The sequence below is a fragment of the Bubalus bubalis genome, chromosome 11 (assembly GCF_019923935.1).
Source record: "Bubalus bubalis isolate 160015118507 breed Murrah chromosome 11, NDDB_SH_1, whole genome shotgun sequence".
Lineage (NCBI taxonomy): Eukaryota > Metazoa > Chordata > Mammalia > Artiodactyla > Bovidae > Bubalus > Bubalus bubalis.
The window spans coordinates 78,816,365-78,835,759 of NC_059167.1; the positions used below are offsets into that span (position 1 = coordinate 78,816,365).

Below are 19,395 nucleotides of genomic sequence, written 5' to 3' on the forward strand. Positions count from 1 at the left end.
GCTTCTGAACAAAAGACTGTAGATAGAAGATTCCCAAAACAAGATAAGACTAAACAAAACAAAACCCTGGGCTCAATTAATTCACTAGAGTGACTCACAGAACGAGGAGAAATATTCCACTTATTTTCACCTGTTTATTATCAAAGGCTATGATAAAGGATACAGGTGAGTATCCAGATGGCAGAGGCGTGTAGGCTCAGGTTTGTGAGTGGAAATGTAGAGCTTCTGTGTCCTCTCCAGGGACCACTCGCCCAGCACCTCTGTGTGTTCACCGACTGAAAGCTCTTCAGTAGGTCTGGTGTCTGGGCAGTGGTCCTACGAGATGACTCCCCAGCCCACTTGGCTTTCTGCATTTTCATTTTAACTGCACCCCACAAATGATGTAGCAAGTCCTACTTAACTGGCTAAGATCACCTGTAAAATGTTGACTAGAATTCTTATTCTCAAACTCAGAGGTAAAGCATTCAATATTTCACTGTGACTATTAATTATAGTGTTTTTGATAAATATTCTTTATTTATTTAAATTGATTTTTAAATGTGAAACCAACTTTCATTTCTAGAGTTAAGTGCTCTTAGGAATGTTGTTTTGTCCTTTTTACAAAATAAAACATTGATTTGCTATTATTTTATTGAGCACTTTCCCCCCATTTTCCTGAATGATACTAGTATTCAACTTTTTCTTTTCCATGTTAATGTCAGATTTTGGTATCAAGATTGTAATGAGTCGTTAGGTAACTTGCAATTTATGGCTTCTTTTCTACCTATAGACAAATGTGTGCAGGGTTTTTAATTTAGAATTAATTTAGAAACAATTTTCAGAAAGTTCACTATAGTGAGGCCATGTAAGCATAGCCTTATGGGAGAAACTTAATAATCCTTAAATTATGGATGGATTCAGTTAGTTTAACAGATAAAGGGTTCTTTATATATTTATTTTTCTCTTATGATGGTTGATAAACTGTGTTATTTTCTGCTTATGTTTTATTATTTGCTACCTTTAGTTTCTTTTATTTTAACTTGCTACTTTTTCTAGTTCTTTGAGTTGCAACTTTGCCTATTAATTCTCAACATTTCTTCTTTCCTGACAAATATAATTTAAATTCATAAATTTGTCTCTAATTACAAATATTCCTTGACTTACAATGGTGTTATGTGCTAAAAACTGATCATAAGCTGATAATATCTTTAGTCAAAAGTTCATTTAATACACCTGAACTCTGAACATCATAACTCAGCCCATGTTCAGAACACTTATATTAGCCAACAGTTGGGCAAAATTATCTAATAGAAAGCCTATCTTATAATTTGATGCTGACTACCATGTATAATTTATTTGGCACTGTGCTGAAGATGAAAAGCTGAGTGGCTGTCTAGGTTCAGAATGGTTGTGTATTGGTTGTTTACCTTTGCGATCGAGTCACTGACTGGGAGCTGCAAGTTGCTGCTGATGTTCAGCATTAAAAGACAGCATCATATACCAGCCCATGAAAAGATCAAAGTTCAAAATTAGAAGTGCAGTTTCTACTGAATCCATATTATTTTTGTACCATTGTAAAGTTGGAAAACCATAATTCAGGGGCTTTCTGTACTGCTTTTGCTGCATCTTACATGTTTTGATATGTCATATATTCATTATTATTCAACTAAAATATTTCCATTTGAAGTGAGGATTTAGTATCCTATGGGGATATTGTCAGGGACCTAAGAATGGCCAAATCCTGCCCTGCTCACCACTGGGAAGATTCCTGAAGATGCTGTATATATAGGCTTAATACAAACAGAAAGTGAAGAAGGACTTTTAGCTGACCCCTGGACCTAATTTCCTCCAGGACCTAACATCACTGCTCCTCTGATTACATCTAGGAAAGGTGGGTCTGAGGTTCATGCCTAAGTAGAGTTTCTTACTTTCTTCCAAATTCAGAATAGCAAGCTCAGAATTCCTATAAGGATGAGGTGGAAAGATAGGACATACCTCAAATTGGCCAAGAGTTGATTTACTTCTCAGGCATCTGGGCCGTAATAGAAAGAAGAGGCAGCCATTCCCAAGGCACTAAATTAGCCCTCTATAGAAATGCATTATCACAGGTAGGCAATGACTTCAAAATGCAGGAGCTATAAGCAGAATAAGTGGACTCTGGAGTCCTATATTTTAAGTTAGACTGAGAACTGATCTCCTGGGCTTCTCTGGTGGCTCAGATGGTAAAGAATCCTCCTGCAGTGCAGGAGACACGGGTTCAATCCCTGGGTCAAGAAGATCCCCTGGAGAAGGGATTGGCTACTCACTCTAGTATGCTTGTTTGGAGAATTCCATGGACAGAGGAACCTGGCAGGATGCTGGCCATGGGGTTGCAAAGAGTTGACATGAATGAGCGACTAGCATTTTCACTTTTTTTTCAATCTCCTACTCATAAATGGACTCTGAATGACAGAATCAGCCCTCCTCACTTCTCCTTTGTGGGTAGAAGAGGGGAGGTTTACAAAGAAGGGAATAAGAAGTGGAAGCTTCCTGATTCAAGGAGAGAGACACAGGTATTCTCATCCATACCATCTGGTTTTGTTCAGTTTTAATGTTTTGGGTTTATAGCTTTATAGTCTGCCCAATGTCTTCAGTGGAATAGATCAGAAAATTATCATGAGATTCTTATTTCTACCTGTCTTTTTGTCATTCTCATCTTCAACATCAGAGTCTTTATTATCATTTATTGAACCACTACCATATGCCAAGTCCATTGCTCAGCACTTTAGATACTCCTTCTGTAATCTAAAACCCACAAAGTAATATTAATCTATCCTCAGGTAAGGAAACTGAGCCTTAAACATGTTTAAAGATGAAGGGATTTCTGAGATAAATGCTGCAGGCAACATAAAATGAGAATTAAAAAAAAAAAAAAAAAAACTCCAGAGTTAAACAGTTTGAAAGTATTTCTGCTATACAGCAGAAAGTAACATAACATTGTAAATCAGCTATACTCCAACAAGAATTAATTTAAAATGTAAATAACCAGTTTGAAAAAGTCCAGAAAATCTTTGCAAGTCAGAAATAAGTCTACTTACTCTTTTGACAACTGTACAGGATAATACAGATCTATCATAACATATTGAATATTTGTATTGAAGGATATTTAAATATCCTTGCTGCATACAATATGCAATTTCATAATGTATTTATTAGGCTATTTCTTAAAAAATTCTCAGACAAGTGAAATTTCTGGCCAATGATATGTAAATAGCACCTATGAATCTTATTTAGCTTATACTTCAGTTCAATTCAGTTCAGTTGCTCAGTCACGTCCAACTCTTTGCAACCCCATGAACCGCAGTATGCCAGGGCTCCCTGTCCATTACCAGAGTCCACCCAAACACATGTCCATTGTGTTGGTGATGCCATCCAACCATCTCATCCTCTGTTGTCCCCTTCTCTTCCTGCCCTCGATCTTTCCCAGCATCAGGGTCTTTTCAAATGAGTCAGCTCTTTGCATCAGGTGGCCAAAGTATTGGAATTTCAGCTTCAACACCAGTCCCTCCAATGAACACCCAGGACTGATCTCCCTTAGGATGGACTGATTGAATCTCCTCACAGTCCAAGGGACTCTCAAGGGTCTTCACCAACACCACAGTTGAAAAACATCAATTCTTCTGCATTCAGCTTTCTTTATACTCCAACACTCACATCCATACATGACTAAAGGAAAAACCATAGCCTTGACCAGATGGACCTTTGTTGGCAAAGTAATGTCTCTGCTTTTTAATATGCTGTCTAGATTGGTTATAACTTTCCTTCCAAGGAGTAAGTGTCTTTTAATTTCATGGCTGCAATCACCATCTGCAGGGATTTTGGAGCCCCCAAAAATAAAGTCTGACACTGCTTCCACTGTCCCCCCATCTATTTCCAATGAAGTGATAGGACCAGATGCCATGATCTTAGTTTTTTGAATGTTGAGCTTTAAGCCAACTTTTTCACTCTCTTCCTTCACTTTCATCAAGAGACTCTTTAGTTCTTCTCCACTTTCTGCCATAAAGATGGTGTCATCTGCATATCTGAGGTTGTTGAGATTTCTCCTGGCAATTTTGATTCCAGCTTGTGCTTCCTCTAGCCCAGTGTTTCTCATGATATACTCTATACATAAGTTAAATAAGCAGGGTGACAATATGCAGCCTTGATGTACTCCTTTTCCTATTTGGACCCAGTCTGTTGTTCCATGTCCAGTTCTAACTGTTGCTTCCTGACCTACATACAGGTTTCTCAAGAGGCAGGTCAGGTGGTCTGGTATTCCATCTCTTTCAGAATTTTCCACAGTTTATTGTGCTTCAGTTATAGGATGTGAAAGTGCCCATTTCCTGATTTATCACACACACTGAATGTGAATATTATGATTCTTAACTCTTTTTGCAACTTGATGGCTGAGAAATGATAGGGATTTTCAAGAAAGTGTGAATTAAAGAAAACAATTCTTAAGAACTGAAGTGGCAAGAGGAGGGAGCAGTTACAGGAATCTGAAGAGGTTCAGCTGCAGCTGTGCAGTAAAACCTACGATTTCTTCTTTTCTTTTTTTTTTCTACTTCAAATTGCAATTTTTTTTACTGTGTAATTTTTTTTAATATAAATTTATTTTAATTGGAGGTTAATTACTTTACAATATTGTATTGGTTTTGCCATACATCAACATGAATCTGCCACAGGTATACACTTGTTCCCCATCCCGAACCCCCCTCCCTCCTCCCTCCTCCCTCCTCCCTCCTCCCTCCTCCCTCCTCCCTCCTCCTCCCTCCTCTTCCCTCCTCCCTCCTCCCTCCTCCCTCCTCCCTCCTCCCTCCCCGTACCTACGCTTACATTTCTCTCTAGGTACCTGTGTGTATTAGTTACCCATTAGTGTCTGAGTCTTTGCCACCCCATGGACTGTAGCCCACCAGGCTCCTTTGTCCGTGGAATTTTCCAGGCAAGAATACTGGAGTGGGTTGTCATTCCTATCTCCAGGGGATATTCCCCACCCAGGGATCGAACTTCCGTCTCCTGCATTGCAGGCAGATTCTTTACTGTTTGAGCCATCAGAGAAGCCCCTCTAGGTACATACTTAGCCACATTCTACAAATCTGATGTGTTAAAAATTGCTTTCCCTAGGAGGAGGGAAAGAGGAGGGAAAAAGACAAGCATTTCTCTGGCAAGGCTGGGCTTGGTCCTGAGATGATGGTGTTTCCTTTGCAACCTTCCGCTCTTGGCAGATGGGCTTCTGGTGCCGGCCTCCTCTATGCCTGTGTGACTTGCTCTGATTGGCTGGGCTGATGCTGTGTTTCCTGTAGAAAGTTTTGAACACAAGAGGCAGCAAAGTAGATCTTTTATCCTGTGAGTCCTTGAACATTTTACAGACACAAGAATTCAGTTCTCATAACAGAAGGAATGGACAAATCCCTGAGCCTGCTCATCCTTTGGTTACAGCTAGACTGTGAGTTAGAGGGATTTGGAAATGGGCAACTCCCGGATATTCCTCCCCAGGGAAGAGAGAAAGTCTGGGAGTTGTACCTGCATGGTTTCTGGGAGTTCCTGTGGAGAGCGAAAAAGTAAATTTAAAATTAGTTTCCAAAGAATAATCCGCCACTAACCAGCCTGTCTCTGTTTTCTCTTTCTGAACAGGGGTGAGCAGTAAACGGGACGTGAGTCAGAGTCCTGAAGCTCTGAACGTACGAGAGGCAGACAGCGTGGTTCTCAACTGCAGTTACACTGACAGCGCTCTGTTCTTCCTTCAGTGGTTCCGGCAGGATCCCGGGAAAGGGCTCACACCTCTACTGTCAGTTCAGGCGAATCAGAAAGAGCAAGCCAGTGGAAGAATTACAGTCTCGTTGGATAAATCATCAAGACACAGTGCTTTATACATTGCAGCTTCTCAGCACAGTGACTCGACCACCTACCTCTGTGCTGTGAGGCACAGTGCACAGAGGGAACCTGTTCCCAGGACTCAAACTGCAGATGGGGCTCCAACCACGTCCTGTCTTGGCGCTGAGGAAACTTTTTCCATTAAGGGGTTTTCTACATTGACTTTCCTTCCAGATAGAGGCAATTAGCAAGGGTAGGATGATTTGAGAGAATAGCATTGAAACATGTACATTACCATAGGTAAAACAGATGACCAGTGCAAGTTCCATGCATGAAGCAGGGCACCCAAAGCCCATGCTCTGGGACAACCTGGAGGGATAGGGTGGCAGGGGAGGTGGGAGGGGTGTTCAGGATGGTGGGGACACAGGTATACCTGTGGCCGATTCGTGTTGATGTATGGCAAAAACCATCACAATATTGTAAAGTAACTATCCTCCAATTAAAATAAATTATTTAATTTTTAAAAAATCTGATAAAATGATATAAAATTATATTGTGAATTCTTTGATCATTAGATTTTCATCAGCTTCAATTTAAATAATAGTTTTACAATCTAAATGGGAAAGAATTTGAAAAAGAATAGACACATGTATGTGTGTAGCGGAATCACTTTGATGTTCACCTGAAACTAACACAACATTGTTAATCAGCTTTTCTCTAATGTAAAATGAAAAGTTAAAAAACTGTAGTTTTGTTGAGATTAAGTAACATTCACACAGTTCACTCTTTTAAATGAACAACTAAGTGTGCATCTAGTATATTCACAACATGGCACAATCACTACCTCTATCTAGATTTGAAACCTTGTCATCACCCCAAAAGGAAACCACACACCCGTGAAACAGTCAATCCCCATGCTCCCCATGCTCCCCATGCACATGTCCCTGGAAGCCACCAACCTGCTTTCTGACCGTGGATTTACTTACTTTATGTATTTCATGCAAATGGAATCATACAATCCATGGCATTTTTGCATTGTTTATTTTACTTAGCATAATACTTCGGAAGTTCATTCAACTCAGGACCAACTGTTAGTGTAAGTTAGTTAGTGAAAGTCTCTCAGTCGTGTCCAACTCTTTGTGACCCCATGGACTATACGGTCCATGGAATTCTCCAGGCCAGAATACTGGAGTGGGTAGCCTTTCAATTCTCCAGGGGATCTTTCCAACACAGGGATCAAACCCAGGTCTCCCGCATTGCAGGGGGATTCTTTACCAGCTGAGCCACAAGGGAAGCCCAGGAATACTGGGTAGCCTATTCCTTCTCCAGTGGATCTTCCCTACCCAGGAATTGAACCGGGGTCTCCTGCATTGCAGGTGGATTCTTTACCAACTAAGCTATGAGGGAAGCCCAGGGCCAACTGGAGAAAGGCAAATGTTCATCCTTAACCAGTCACATAGGATGCCACATTGCTATTAGCCTGCTGACATTGTCCCTGTTCTTCCCACCCTCCTCCACCCGTCTGTTTTGCTAGAAGTTTGTCAGTTTTACTGATTCTCTTAGAGAACTAACTCTTTGTTTCATCGACTTTCTCTATTGTTTATCTCTTTTAAATTTCATTGATTTCTCCTTTTATCTTTATTATTTTCTTATGCTTGTTTTGGATTAATTTATCTTTTCCTTGTCTAGGTTCTTCAAGTAGAAGTTTAGATAATCTATCTGAGATTTTATTCTGTTTTAATATTTGCATGTAGTGCTAAAATTTCACTCTCAATACTTCTTTGGCTGTGTCCCCCCAATTTTGGTATGTTGTATTTTCATTTTTACTCAATTCATGAGAAATTCAATGATTTCCCTTGAGACATTCTCTATGACCCATAGATTATTAAGAAGTGTGTTGTTCAGTTGCCAAATATTTGCGAATTTTCCTGTATCTTTCTGTTATTTATTCATACTATTATTTCATTGTGGTTGGAGAACATACGCTTTATATTTCAGCTTTTTACATTAGATTTGTTGAATTTTTTTAGATCCCAAGATTTGGACTTACCTGGTATATATTCCATGGACACTTGAAAAGAAGTATATTCTGCTCTGGTTGGGTGGAGTGTTGTATAGCTGACTATTAAATCCTACTGGTTAATGGTGTTATTGAGTTCTTCTATACATCTGCTGATTTTCTGGCAAGTTATTCTACCAGTTGTTGAGAGAGGGATATTGACGTATTTAACTATATTTCTAGATTTGTCTCTTTTCTTTTTAGTTCTGATTTTTGTTCCACTCATTTTTCAGCTCTGTTAGTTGGTACATATACATTTAGGATTGCTATGTCTTCTCGGTAAATTATCCTCTTCATCAGTAGATAATATTTCTCTGTCTCTGGTAATTTTCTTTGTTCAGGAGCCTGTCTAATTTATCTGATATTAATATAGCCATTATACTTTGATTAATGTTTGCATAATACATCTTTTTCCATCCTTTACTTTCAAGATGACTATGTCTTATTTGAAATGAATTTCTTTCAGACAGTTATATCTGGGTCATGTTTCTTAATCCACTTTTTGTCTGAACTGTTTTGTCACTGGTGTGTTCAGATCAACTTCTGTGTCTTAGTTTTTGTGTGTAGACCACTTGCTTTTAATGTCTTGATATTTTAGGGCTTAGCCTTTCATTTTACTTGATTTTTCATTTGTGCTTCTTTTTGGTCCCCTATGCTTTTCCCTCTAACCTTCTGTGAGTTATTCAACATTTTCTAGGATTATACTTCAATTTATCTGTAGTGCTTTGTGTGTGTGTGTGTGTGTGTTAGTTGTTCAGTTGTGTCTGACTATTTGCCACCTCATGGATGTAGCCTACCATGGAATTCTCCAAGCAAGAATACTGGAGTGGGCAGCCATTCCCTTCTCCAGGGCATCTTGTCAACCCAGGGACTGAATCGGTCTCCCGCATTGTAGGAAGATTCTTTTACGGTCTGAGTCACAAGGGAAGCTCCTATAGTGTTTAGATGTGTCTTATTGTATAGCTGTTTTTATATGGTTGCTCCAGTTATTGCATTATACATAACACAGTCTATTGGTAATATTATTTTACCTATTTGGATGAAGTGTATAAATATTGCCTCTCTTTACACCTATTTATTCTCCCCTATTCATAAAATAATTTTCTTTAGTATTTCCTCCATGTGTGTTTAGAGCCTCATTAGACAGTGTTGTAATTATTTCCAGGTATATAATTATATTACATTATTATATAACATATATAATATGCTATAATATATTTTCACCAAATATAACTGAAGTCTATTGTATTTGTCCGTATTTTTGCTTATTGTATTCTTTATTCCTTCTTGTTGTTTCAAGACTCCTTCCTTTATAATTTTATTTCTCTTTACAGAGCTTCCTTTAGACATTATTAGGATAGGTCTTCTGGTGACCACTTTCTCAGTTTTCCTTCATTTGAGAATGTCTCAATTTTGCCTTTTTGGAGAAGGCAATGGCACCCCACTCCAGTACTCTTGCCAAGAAAATCCCATGGATGGAGGAGCTTGGTAAGCTGCAGTCCATGGGGTCGATAAGAGTTGGACACGACTGAGCTACTTCACTTTCACTTTTCACTTTCATGCATTGGAGAAGGAAATAGCAACCCACTCCAGTGTTCTTGCCTGGAGAATCCCAGGGACGGGGGAGCCTGGTGGGCTGCCGTCTGTGGGGTCGCACAGAGTCAGACACTACTGAAATGACTTAGCAGCAGCAGTAGCAGCAATTTTGCCTTTATTAGTGAAGGCATGTGGATTAATGGCTCTTCTCTTTCTGCAGTTGAAATATATTGGATTATTTCCTTCTGGCTCATAGTTAAATCTGGAAACATAAAAAATTGTAACATTGTGATTTTATGTTTCATTCTAAAAATTACTTTGTATCCAACACTTAAAAGTTGAAGGATAGCTGATTGACAATGTTATGCTAATTTCTTCTGTAGAGCAAAGTGACTCAGTTATACATATATAGACTTTCTTTTTTATTTTCTTTTCCATTATGGTTTACCCCTGGATATTGAATATAGTTCCCTGTGCTATTCAGTAACACAGGGAATTTTAAAATCACAATTATGTGTTTTTTAAAACAGCCAAATTTAATACAGTTCAAGGCTGACAACATAATCCTCTTTTGTACATAATCATAATGCTTTGAAATTCAACCACAGAAGGGCAGTAAAAAGGTGGGCATGTTAATGACAACAGTGAACTTCTCCGTAGTTCTCTATTTGGCCTCTGGAGGGCACTGCTGCTTAAATTGGAAATTGCTTTTCTGTAAAAGATCAGAAGAACCTCACAAAACCCCTATGGTTTAAACAGATATTCTGACCATTTTTTACACAGTGAGATGTAAAGCATCTCAGACACCAGAGGTAGACATTTTGTTAAGACAGCTCCTCTTCCTAACAACCTCCCTACAACCTCCATCAGAAGAAATATAAATCCTTTGTCATTCCTATTCAGAAAAACCTGGGTTCAAGTCAGCCAGTCTTCAGGCTCATTTGTGGGGAACCTGTTAGAAAGGAGCTCACTGCCGCCTCACTGCTCCACCATGACCTTGGTGTTCACCTTGATGCTTGAGATGCTCCTGTTTCTGAGTGAGTGCTACTCCATTTTACTCCTTTGTCCACACATGGAATATTGCTCCGTGTTGAATAGGACTTTTTGTTTTAGCTGAGTTCACTGATTCAGCATTGATGTTTCAGCAGGAGCTGGAGCCCAGTCAGTGACCCAGCCTGATGACTACATCGCTGTCTCTGAAGGAGCCCGTCTGGAGCTGAAGTGCAACTACTCATCTCCTTTCTCACCATACCTCTTCTGGTACGTGCAGTACCCCAACCAAGGACTCCAGCTTCTCCTGAAGTACGTGTCTGGAGACAATCTTGTTTCAGGCATCAAAGGTTTTGAGGCTGAATTTAGGAGTAGTGAGAAGTCCTTCCACCTGAGGAAAATACCAGCTCATTGGAAAGACTCAGCCAAGTACTTCTGTGCTCTGAGTGACACAGTGCCTGGGACTGCAGAAGGGGCTGAACACAAACCTCCTGGGACACTGTAGCTCAGTCTTTGTTATATTTAGGAAGTTGGCATGTTTTGTGAAGGCAAACAGTACAGACAATACAGAATCCTGGACATGTTTGTTTCCCATGGGCATCTTAGATTTTTCTTTTCTTCATTTTTTTCTTGTCTTTTCTTTTTTCTTTATCATTTTGCAAAGGAAAGACTCCTGTTTTCTGAAATTTGGCATTTTTGTCCTCCAGAATCAGAATTCTAGGGAAAATGAGGCCGTAGAATTTTCAACAAGCTGGAGAAAGTTACTTACCCCCCTGTCATTTGGAATAGTGATGGGCTGAGATATAATAGCTTGAGGTTGGCCATGTGACTTGATATAACACAAATGAGAGAATTTGCTTTACAATATTAATTTCATCTCTCAAGCAAATGGAAAAACCCAGGACAATGGCTTATTTCTAGCTGCATTATCTCCAGACTATTTTGCTAGTATCCTAAGAGGCTTCTTTCCTTAAAGGACTTCAACTCTTTGACTAAAGCATTTGGGACTGGTGCAGTTAATTACTGCTGGTACTTAAGGATGTATATGGGTGACCTTTCCAAAGACAATATAGTGTGAAACAAAAAAAGGCTTCCTTTATTCATCAGTCCCCAATAATACACTTCCCAGGTGTTGCAGTGGTAAAGAATCTGCCTGCCAATGCAGGAGACACAAGGGCATCCTCCTTAATGAGGAGGAAGATGAGGAGTGCAGTGAAGAGGTGGTTAAATCATCTTTATGGGGCAGTTCTTCTGGGTCTGTGTTTATCTTTGGCCAGATATCTCTCTCCTTTTCCCACATGAGACCTGTTTTAGGACACTCCTGAATGACGCATGTGCATCTTTTTACCAAGATGGATTCTAGCACAGAGCTTTGTGGGGTGCTTGACATCATCTGTTATGAGGTGGTGCCACCTCCTTTTTGAGCTCCAAGGAGTCTTTCTGTGCCTGTGCAGTTTTCCTTGACCTCTTGACCTCAGAAGTGGTCACTTTTTTACTCTAGCACAGCTCAGCTCCTGCTGTTAATTGTCTTAGTTACTGAGGCTGAGCTCCCTTTGACAGGCTAATTAGCATGACAGGTTAATGAATCTGAGAGACGAGGTGTTGGGGCAAGGACTTTATTCGGAAAGCTGGCTGACCAAGAAGATGGCAGACTAATATCTCAAAATAATCATCTTGTCTGGGTCTGGATGCCAGGTTCTTTTACAGAACAGGGAAGGGGAAGGCAAGGAAACAAATTAAAAAGGCAAAATTAATCTTGTAAACATCTCCTAGAATGGCAAGCCTCAAGCAGGGGATGTATCAATTTCTTCTTTCCTACCATCCACAGGAAGACAGGCCATAAACAAAAAGCACTTGGCAGTCAGGCCAAGGGGCTGATTCTCTGAGGCAGCCTATTATGCATGATTATAATTACAAAAGCAACGAAAATCAAGTCAAAGGAACAGTTCCAACAGGTAGAATTGGTTCTTCCCTCAGTGCTTGGAGTGGTAGGGAAATCAAAGCTTGAATTTTACACTGCTTGACACAAACCAGCTGTCTAGCCCAGGGGCCCATCTACCTCCTGCCTCCGAAACTCATCTTGAGTTTTTGAGTGCTCAGTCGGGTCTTACTCTTTGCCATCCTGTGGACTGTAGCCCACCAGGTTCCCCTGGCCATGGGATTTTCCAAGCAAGAATACTGGAGCTGGTTGCCATTTCCTTCTCCAGGGGATCTTCCCGACCCAGGGATCAAACCCCCATCTCTTTCGTCCCCTGCATTGGCAAGTATATTCTTTACTGCTCCATCCCCTGAAAAGCTCTTTCAAATGGGGATTAGTAATAATAGAGGAGAATAATTTTATGTAAAGAAAAGCTAAATTATTATCGGCATATAAGAAGCAAGCTTTTTGATGAATATTCTTTTAAGTTAATCAGTTCAGTCGTGTCCGACTCTTTGTGACCCCATGAATCGCAGCATGCCAGGCCTCCCTGTCCATCACCAAATCCCAGAGTTCACTCAGACTCACGTCCATCGAGTCAGTGATGCCGTCCAGCCATCTCATCCTCTGTTGTTCCCTTCTCCTCCTGCCCCCAATCCCTCCCAGCATCAGAGTCTTTTCCAATGAGTCAACACTTAGCATGAGGCGGCCAAAGTACTGGAGTTTCAGCTTTGGCATCATTCCCTCCAAAGAAGTCCCAGGGCTGATCTCCTTCAGAATGGACTGGTTGGCTCTCCTTGCAGTCCAAGGGACTCTCAAGAGTCTTCTCCAACACCACAGTTCAAAAGCATCAATTATTCGGCGCTCTGCCTTCTTCACAGTCCAACTCTCACATCCATACATGACCACAGGAAAAACCATAGCCTTGACTAGACGGACCTTTGTTGGCAAAGTAATGTCTCTGCTTTTGAATATGCTATCTAGGTTGGTCATAACTTTCCTTCCAAGGAGTAAGCGTCTTTTAATTTCATGGCTGCAGTCACAATCTGCAGTGATTTTGGAGCCCCCCAAAATAAAGTCTGACACTGTTTCCACTGTTTCCCCATCTATTTCCCATGAAGTGATGGGACCAGATGCCATGATCTTCGTTTTCTGAATGTTGAGCTTTAAGCCAACTTTTTCATTCTCCTCTTTCCCTTTCATCAAGAGGCTTTTTAGTTCCTCTTCACTTTCTGCCATAAGGGTGATGTCATCTGCATATCTGAGGTTATTGATATTTCTCCCGGCAATCTTGATTCCAGCTTGTGTTTCTTGCATTTCTCATGATGTTCTCTGCATATAAGTTAAATAAGCAGGGTGACAATATACAACCTTGATGTACTCCTTTTCCTATTTGGAACCAGTCTGTTGTTCCATGTCCAGTTCTAACTGTTGCTTCCTGACCTACATACACATTTCTCAAGAGGCAAATCAAGTGGTCTGGTATTCTCATCTCTTGAAGAATTTTCCACAGTTTATTGTGATCCACAGAGTCAAAGGCTTTGGCATAGTTAATAAAGCAGAAATGGATGTTTTTCTGGAACTCTCTTGCTTTTTCCATGACCCAGTGGATGTTGGCAATTTGGTCTCTGGTTCCTCTGCCTTTTCTAAAACCAGCTTGAACATCAGGAAGTTCATGGTTCATGTATTGCTGAAGCCTGGCTTGGAGAATTTTGAGTATTACTTTACTAGCATGTGAGATGAGTGCAATTGTGCGGTAGTTTGAGCATTCTTTGGCATTGCCTTTCTTTGGGATTGGAATGAAAACTGACCTTTTCCAGTCCTGTGGCCACTGCTGAGTTTTCCAAATGTGCTGGCATATTGAGTGCAGCACTTTCACCGCATCATCTTTCAGGATTTGAATTAGCTCAACTGGAATTCCATCACCTCTACTAGCTTTGTTCATAGTGATGCTTTCTAAGGCCCACTTGACTTCACATTCCAGAATGTCTGGCTCTAGGTCAGTGATCACCCCATCATGATTATCTGGGTCATGAAGCTCTTTTTTGTACAGCTCTTCTGTGTATTCTTGTCACCTCTTCTTAATATCTTCTGCTTCTGTTAGGTCCATACCATTTCTGTCTTTTATTGAGCCCATCTTTGCATGAAATGTTCCCTTGGTATCTCTGATTTTCTTGAAGAGATCTTTAGTCTTTCCCATTCTGTTGTTTTCCTCTATTTCTTTGCATTGATCACTGAAGAAGGCTTTCTTATATCTTCTTGCTATTCTTTGGAACTCTGCATTCAGATGCTTATATCTTTCCTTTTCTCCTTTGCATTTCGCTTCTCTTCTTTTCACAGCTATTTGTAAGGCCTCCCCAGACAGCCATTTTGCTTCTTTGCACTTCTTTTCCATGGGGATGGTCTTGATACCTGTCTCCTGTACAGTGTCATGAACCTCATTCCATAGTTCATCAGGCACTCTGTCTGTCAGATCTAGGCCCTTAAATCTATTTCTCACTTTCACTGTATAATCATAAGGTATTTGATTTAGGTTATACCTGAATGGTCTAGTGATTTTCCCTACTTTCTTCAGTTTAAGTCTGAATTTGGTAATAAGGAGTTCATGATCTGAGCCACAGTCAGCTCCTGGTCTTGTTTTTGTTGACTGTATAGAGCTTCTCCATCTTTGGCTGCAAAAACATAATCAATCTGATTTCGGTGTTGACCATCTGGTGATGTCCATGTGTAGAGTCTTGTGTTGTTGGAAGAGAGTGTTTGCTACGACCAGTGCATTTTCTTGGCAAAACTCTATTAGTCTTTGCCCTGCTTCCTTCCGTATTCCAAGGCCAAATTTGCCTGTTACTCCAGGTGTTTCTTGACTTCCTACTTTTGCATTCCAGTCCCCTGTAAAGAAAAGGACATCTTTTGGGGGATTTAGTTCTAAAAGGTCTTGTAGGTCTTCATAGAACCATTCAACTTCCACTTCTTCAGCATTACTGGTTGGGGCATAGACTTGGATTACTGTGATACTGAATGGTTTGCCTTGGAAATGAACAGAGATCATTCTGTCGTTTTTGAGATTGCATCCAAGTACTGCATTTTGGACTCTTTTGTTGACCACGATGGCTACTCCATTTCTTCTGAGGGATTCCTGCCCACAGTAGTAGATATAATGGTCATCTGAGTTAAATTCACCCATTCCAGTCCATTTTAGTTCGCTGATTCCTAGAATGTCGACATTCACTCTTGCCATCTCTTGTTTGACCACTTCCAATTTGCCTTGATTCATAGACCTGACATTCTAGTTTCCTATGCAATATTGCTCTTTACAGCATCGGACCTTGCTTCTATCACCAGTCACATCCACAGCTGGGTATTGTTTTTGCTTTGGCTCCATCCCTTCATTCTTTCTGGAGTTATTTCTCCACTGATCTCCAGTAGCATATTGGGCACCTACTGACCTGGGGAGTTCCTCTTTCAGTATCCTATCATTTTGCCATTTCATACTGTTCTCTGTCTTATTCCTGATTCAAGCACTAGACATTTTTGAGCACTATGCAAAATATCTATATTTGTATTGATTATTATCTTTATCTATGTCTTTATCTTTATCCATAGCTCTCAGGAAAGTCCCCTGGATCAAACAGGGAGTCATAAACAAAAGGTTAGATGGAAAATTTTGAAGTATAGATACCAGCTTTTTCTGACTTTTTCCACTTTTATTGCCTAAGATTTATTTATTAATATATATCAGGAGAAAATATGAACGTCCATTTTACAAGTTCAAAATTATGTATAAAACATTGAATGTTACCTTTTTCCTCCACTCTCACCCCTCTTTAACCTGTTTTTAGTTCAGTTGAGACCAAAGGACGGGGCTTCCTGTCACAGAGTGTGAGCTGAGCAGGTTTTGTTGGCTGAGCTGATTGGTTGCAGGAGCTGAAACATTCAGACAAGTCATGACACTCACCACCCAGGGTTTGCTATGTATCTTGTGAATATTTTCCAGCAACAAGGCAAAGAGTCATGAAAAAGCTAGTGGACACTGTACTGGGGCTTTTGTTTGCCCAGGTTTGCTGTGAGTTGGGGCTGCCTCACAGGGGAATCTGAAGGAATGAGCAGCTTTTCTTTTGTTGAAGGAGGGAGAGGAGCTGACAAGTCCTGCAGACTTTCTATCTTATCATTTATGGGGTTGTGGGTGTACTTTCCGGGTTTTGCAGGAGCTCTGTGACCCTCACCTGTGGCTGTTTCTCTCCTCATCAGGTGTGAGAGGGATGGATGTGGCACAAAGTCCCCCAGCCCTGAGTCTCCAGGAGGGAGCCAGCTCTGTTCTGCAGTGTACCTTCTCCACCTTCGCAGACAGTGTGCAGTGGTATCTTCAGAACCCCGGGGGCCACCTCATCCACCTGTTTTACATTACTTCAGGGACAAAGAGAGATGGAAGATTAAATGCCACGACAGTCCCTGCAGAACGCCACAGTTCACTGCACATTTCCTCTTCGCAGACTACAGACTCAGGCACTTACTTCTGTGCTGTGTTGCACAGTGCTCCCCAGGCACCTGCAGCCTCTACACAAACCCTCCATGGGCTCAGCCCCTCCTCCAGCCACAGTCACACCGTGAGGCCACCACAGGGCATCTGCAGTGCTTAATGTTACTCACCTACATCAGTACAGTTTTAACCACAGATACATTTTGGCCCTACAGATTATGGACTTTAGTCTTTATCTTCCCTTCTCAATCTGTGTCTCCTTCTGCACTAGAAGCTTCTAACTGGGAACCAGCAGAGTAGTTGATAAGAGGATAGAATTAAAATAAATATTTAACCACAGCTTCCCAGGTGGCTCAGTGGTTAAGAATCTGCTTATCGATGCAGGAGATGCAGGAGACATGGGTTTGATCCCTGGGTGGGGAAGATCCTCTGGAGGAGGAAATGGTAACCCATTCCAGTATTCTTGGGAAATACTGGGAAATCTCATGGACAGAAGAGCCTGGCAGGCTAACAGTCCATGGGGTCTCAAAGAGTTGGACATGACTGAGTGACAGAGCATGCTTGCTGAACTCAAAAATGTTAAAAAGTGAAAGGAATTAAATGAAATCACTCCAATAAAGATATTATCCAGCTTAGTTGCCTTCTCCAGAATGTTCAAGTCTGCCTCACCATCAAGTGTTCCAACGGACAACTGCAAATATTTACATGCCATCCTACTACTGTGGAAAACGAACAAAAAATGTTTGCTCCTTGTTTAATATGAACTTGATAAGTTAAAACAAATGAATTCTCTTATAACTCTGGGTTGAAGAAGTATGAAATCAATTTTGCTGGTTACAGTCATGATCTTGGCTGGTTGGTTCCTTCTAGAGGCTTTAAGGAAGAATCCATTTCCTTGCGTTTTTCTAGCTTCTGGGGTCACTTGGATTCCTTGGGTCATAGCCCTTCCTTGAATCACTGCAACCTCTTACTTCTACCACCTCAGCTCCTTTCTTTTCTGGAGTCAAATACTCTTCTGCTTCCAAGGTGTAGGAAATTAGTAAATAAACAGAAACTCATTTAAATAGAGTTGGGGGACAGGGGGAGCTCTCATACTCTGTGAAGATAACAGGATTAAAGGGCAGAAGAAAGATGCCTCTTCTTTTCCAGGCAAACACTGGGCCAGTGAAAAACCATGGGCTCTGTTCACTGTGTGTGTGTGTGTGTGTGTGTGTGTGCAGGGGCTTCTCTTGTTGTGGAGCACTGTCTCTAGAGTGTGTGGGCTCAGTAGTTGCAGCACATGGGCTCTCTAGTTATGGCACATGGGCTTAGTTGCCCAGTGGCCTGTGGGATCTTAGGTCCCTACCAGGGATTGAACCATGTCCCCTGCATTGGAAGGCAGATTCTTAAGCACTGGACCACCAGGGACACCCCAATGTAAACAGATGTAAACGTCTGTTTACAGTAGCCCTCCCAACTTCCTTTTCTTTTCTCTTGTCCTGTGGGGACTTGCATGAGGCTTGTCATGGTTGCAGACCCCAAATTGCAATCCTTTGCTGGTCCCAAATAAACTCATCTTTCTAGAGAAATATCTTATAGTCTTTTTTTTTTTTTCATGTCAGCAAAGGATGCGTGGTTATGTATAGGACCTACCCAGATAATCCAGAATAATTCATATCAAGATCCTTCAACTAATCCCACACCCAAAGTCTACTTTGCCACATTTTAATATAATTAAAACTTTTAAAATTGAAACATATTTGACTTACAATACTATATTAGTTTCAGATGCACAGCATAGTCATTTGATATTTTTGATAAATTACATACCATACAAAATTACTTTAAAATATTGATCATATTTCCTTGGTGTACATTACAAACTTACAATTTGTTTATTTTATAACTGAGAGTGTGTGCCTCTTGATTCCTTTCACCTAGTTCACGCCTACACTCCTTTCCCATCCAGTGACCACTAGTTGTTTCATTATGTCTGTGAGTCTGTTTCTGTTTTATTTGTTTGTTTCAGATTCCACATATATGTATTAAAACATACAGTTTATTTGTCTCACTCTGACTTATTTCAATAAGTATAATACACTCTGGGTCTATTCACATTGTCCCAAATGGCAAGATTTTGCTTTTTATGGTAATATTTCATTATTTATATCTATATTGATCTATCTATCATCTAGATCTTCTTTATCCATTCATCTATGATACGAACGAACACCGAGATGTCTTCAAGATCTTGACTATTGTAAATAATGTTTCTGTGAGCATTGGGGTGCCTATCTATTTTTGAACCAGCTCTTCTGTTCTCTTTGGATAAATACCCAGGAGTGGAAGTTCTGGGTCATGTAGTAGTTCTAGTTTTAATTTCTGTTATCCTTCCCACCACAGCCACCAAAACCAGATAGGATCCCAGTGGCTATCTCTCCCCCCAGAGGTGCTGCCTCCTTTCTGAGCACCTGAGGAAGGATAAGACTCCAGGTCACAGGCATCATTCCACTTTTAATCTGGGGAGGGCAGAGCGGGAGAATCTCCATACTGCTTTCCACAGAGGCTGCACCAATTTATATTACTACCAGCAGTGCACAAAGATTCCCTGTTCTCCACATCCTCACC

At 40.7% G+C, this 19,395-nt stretch overlaps 3 gene segments (V, D, J or C); all 3 read left to right on the top strand.

Moving 5' to 3' along the window:
• Nucleotides 1-5,339: 5,339 nt before the first annotated feature.
• On the top strand, nt 5,340-6,165 carry LOC123328142. The segment is given in 2 exon segments: nt 5,340-5,443; nt 5,632-6,165. Coding segments are annotated over 2 exon segments (474 nt in total).
• Nucleotides 6,166-10,146: 3,981 nt separating this feature from the next.
• LOC123328156 lies at nt 10,147-10,930 on the top strand. The segment is given in 2 exon segments: nt 10,147-10,443; nt 10,552-10,930. Coding segments are annotated over 2 exon segments (396 nt in total).
• A 5,320-nt stretch (nt 10,931-16,250) lies between these two features.
• Nucleotides 16,251-16,948, top strand: LOC112587963. The segment is given in 2 exon segments: nt 16,251-16,374; nt 16,560-16,948. Coding segments are annotated over 2 exon segments (441 nt in total).
• The last annotated feature ends 2,447 nt before the right edge of the window (nt 16,949-19,395 follow it).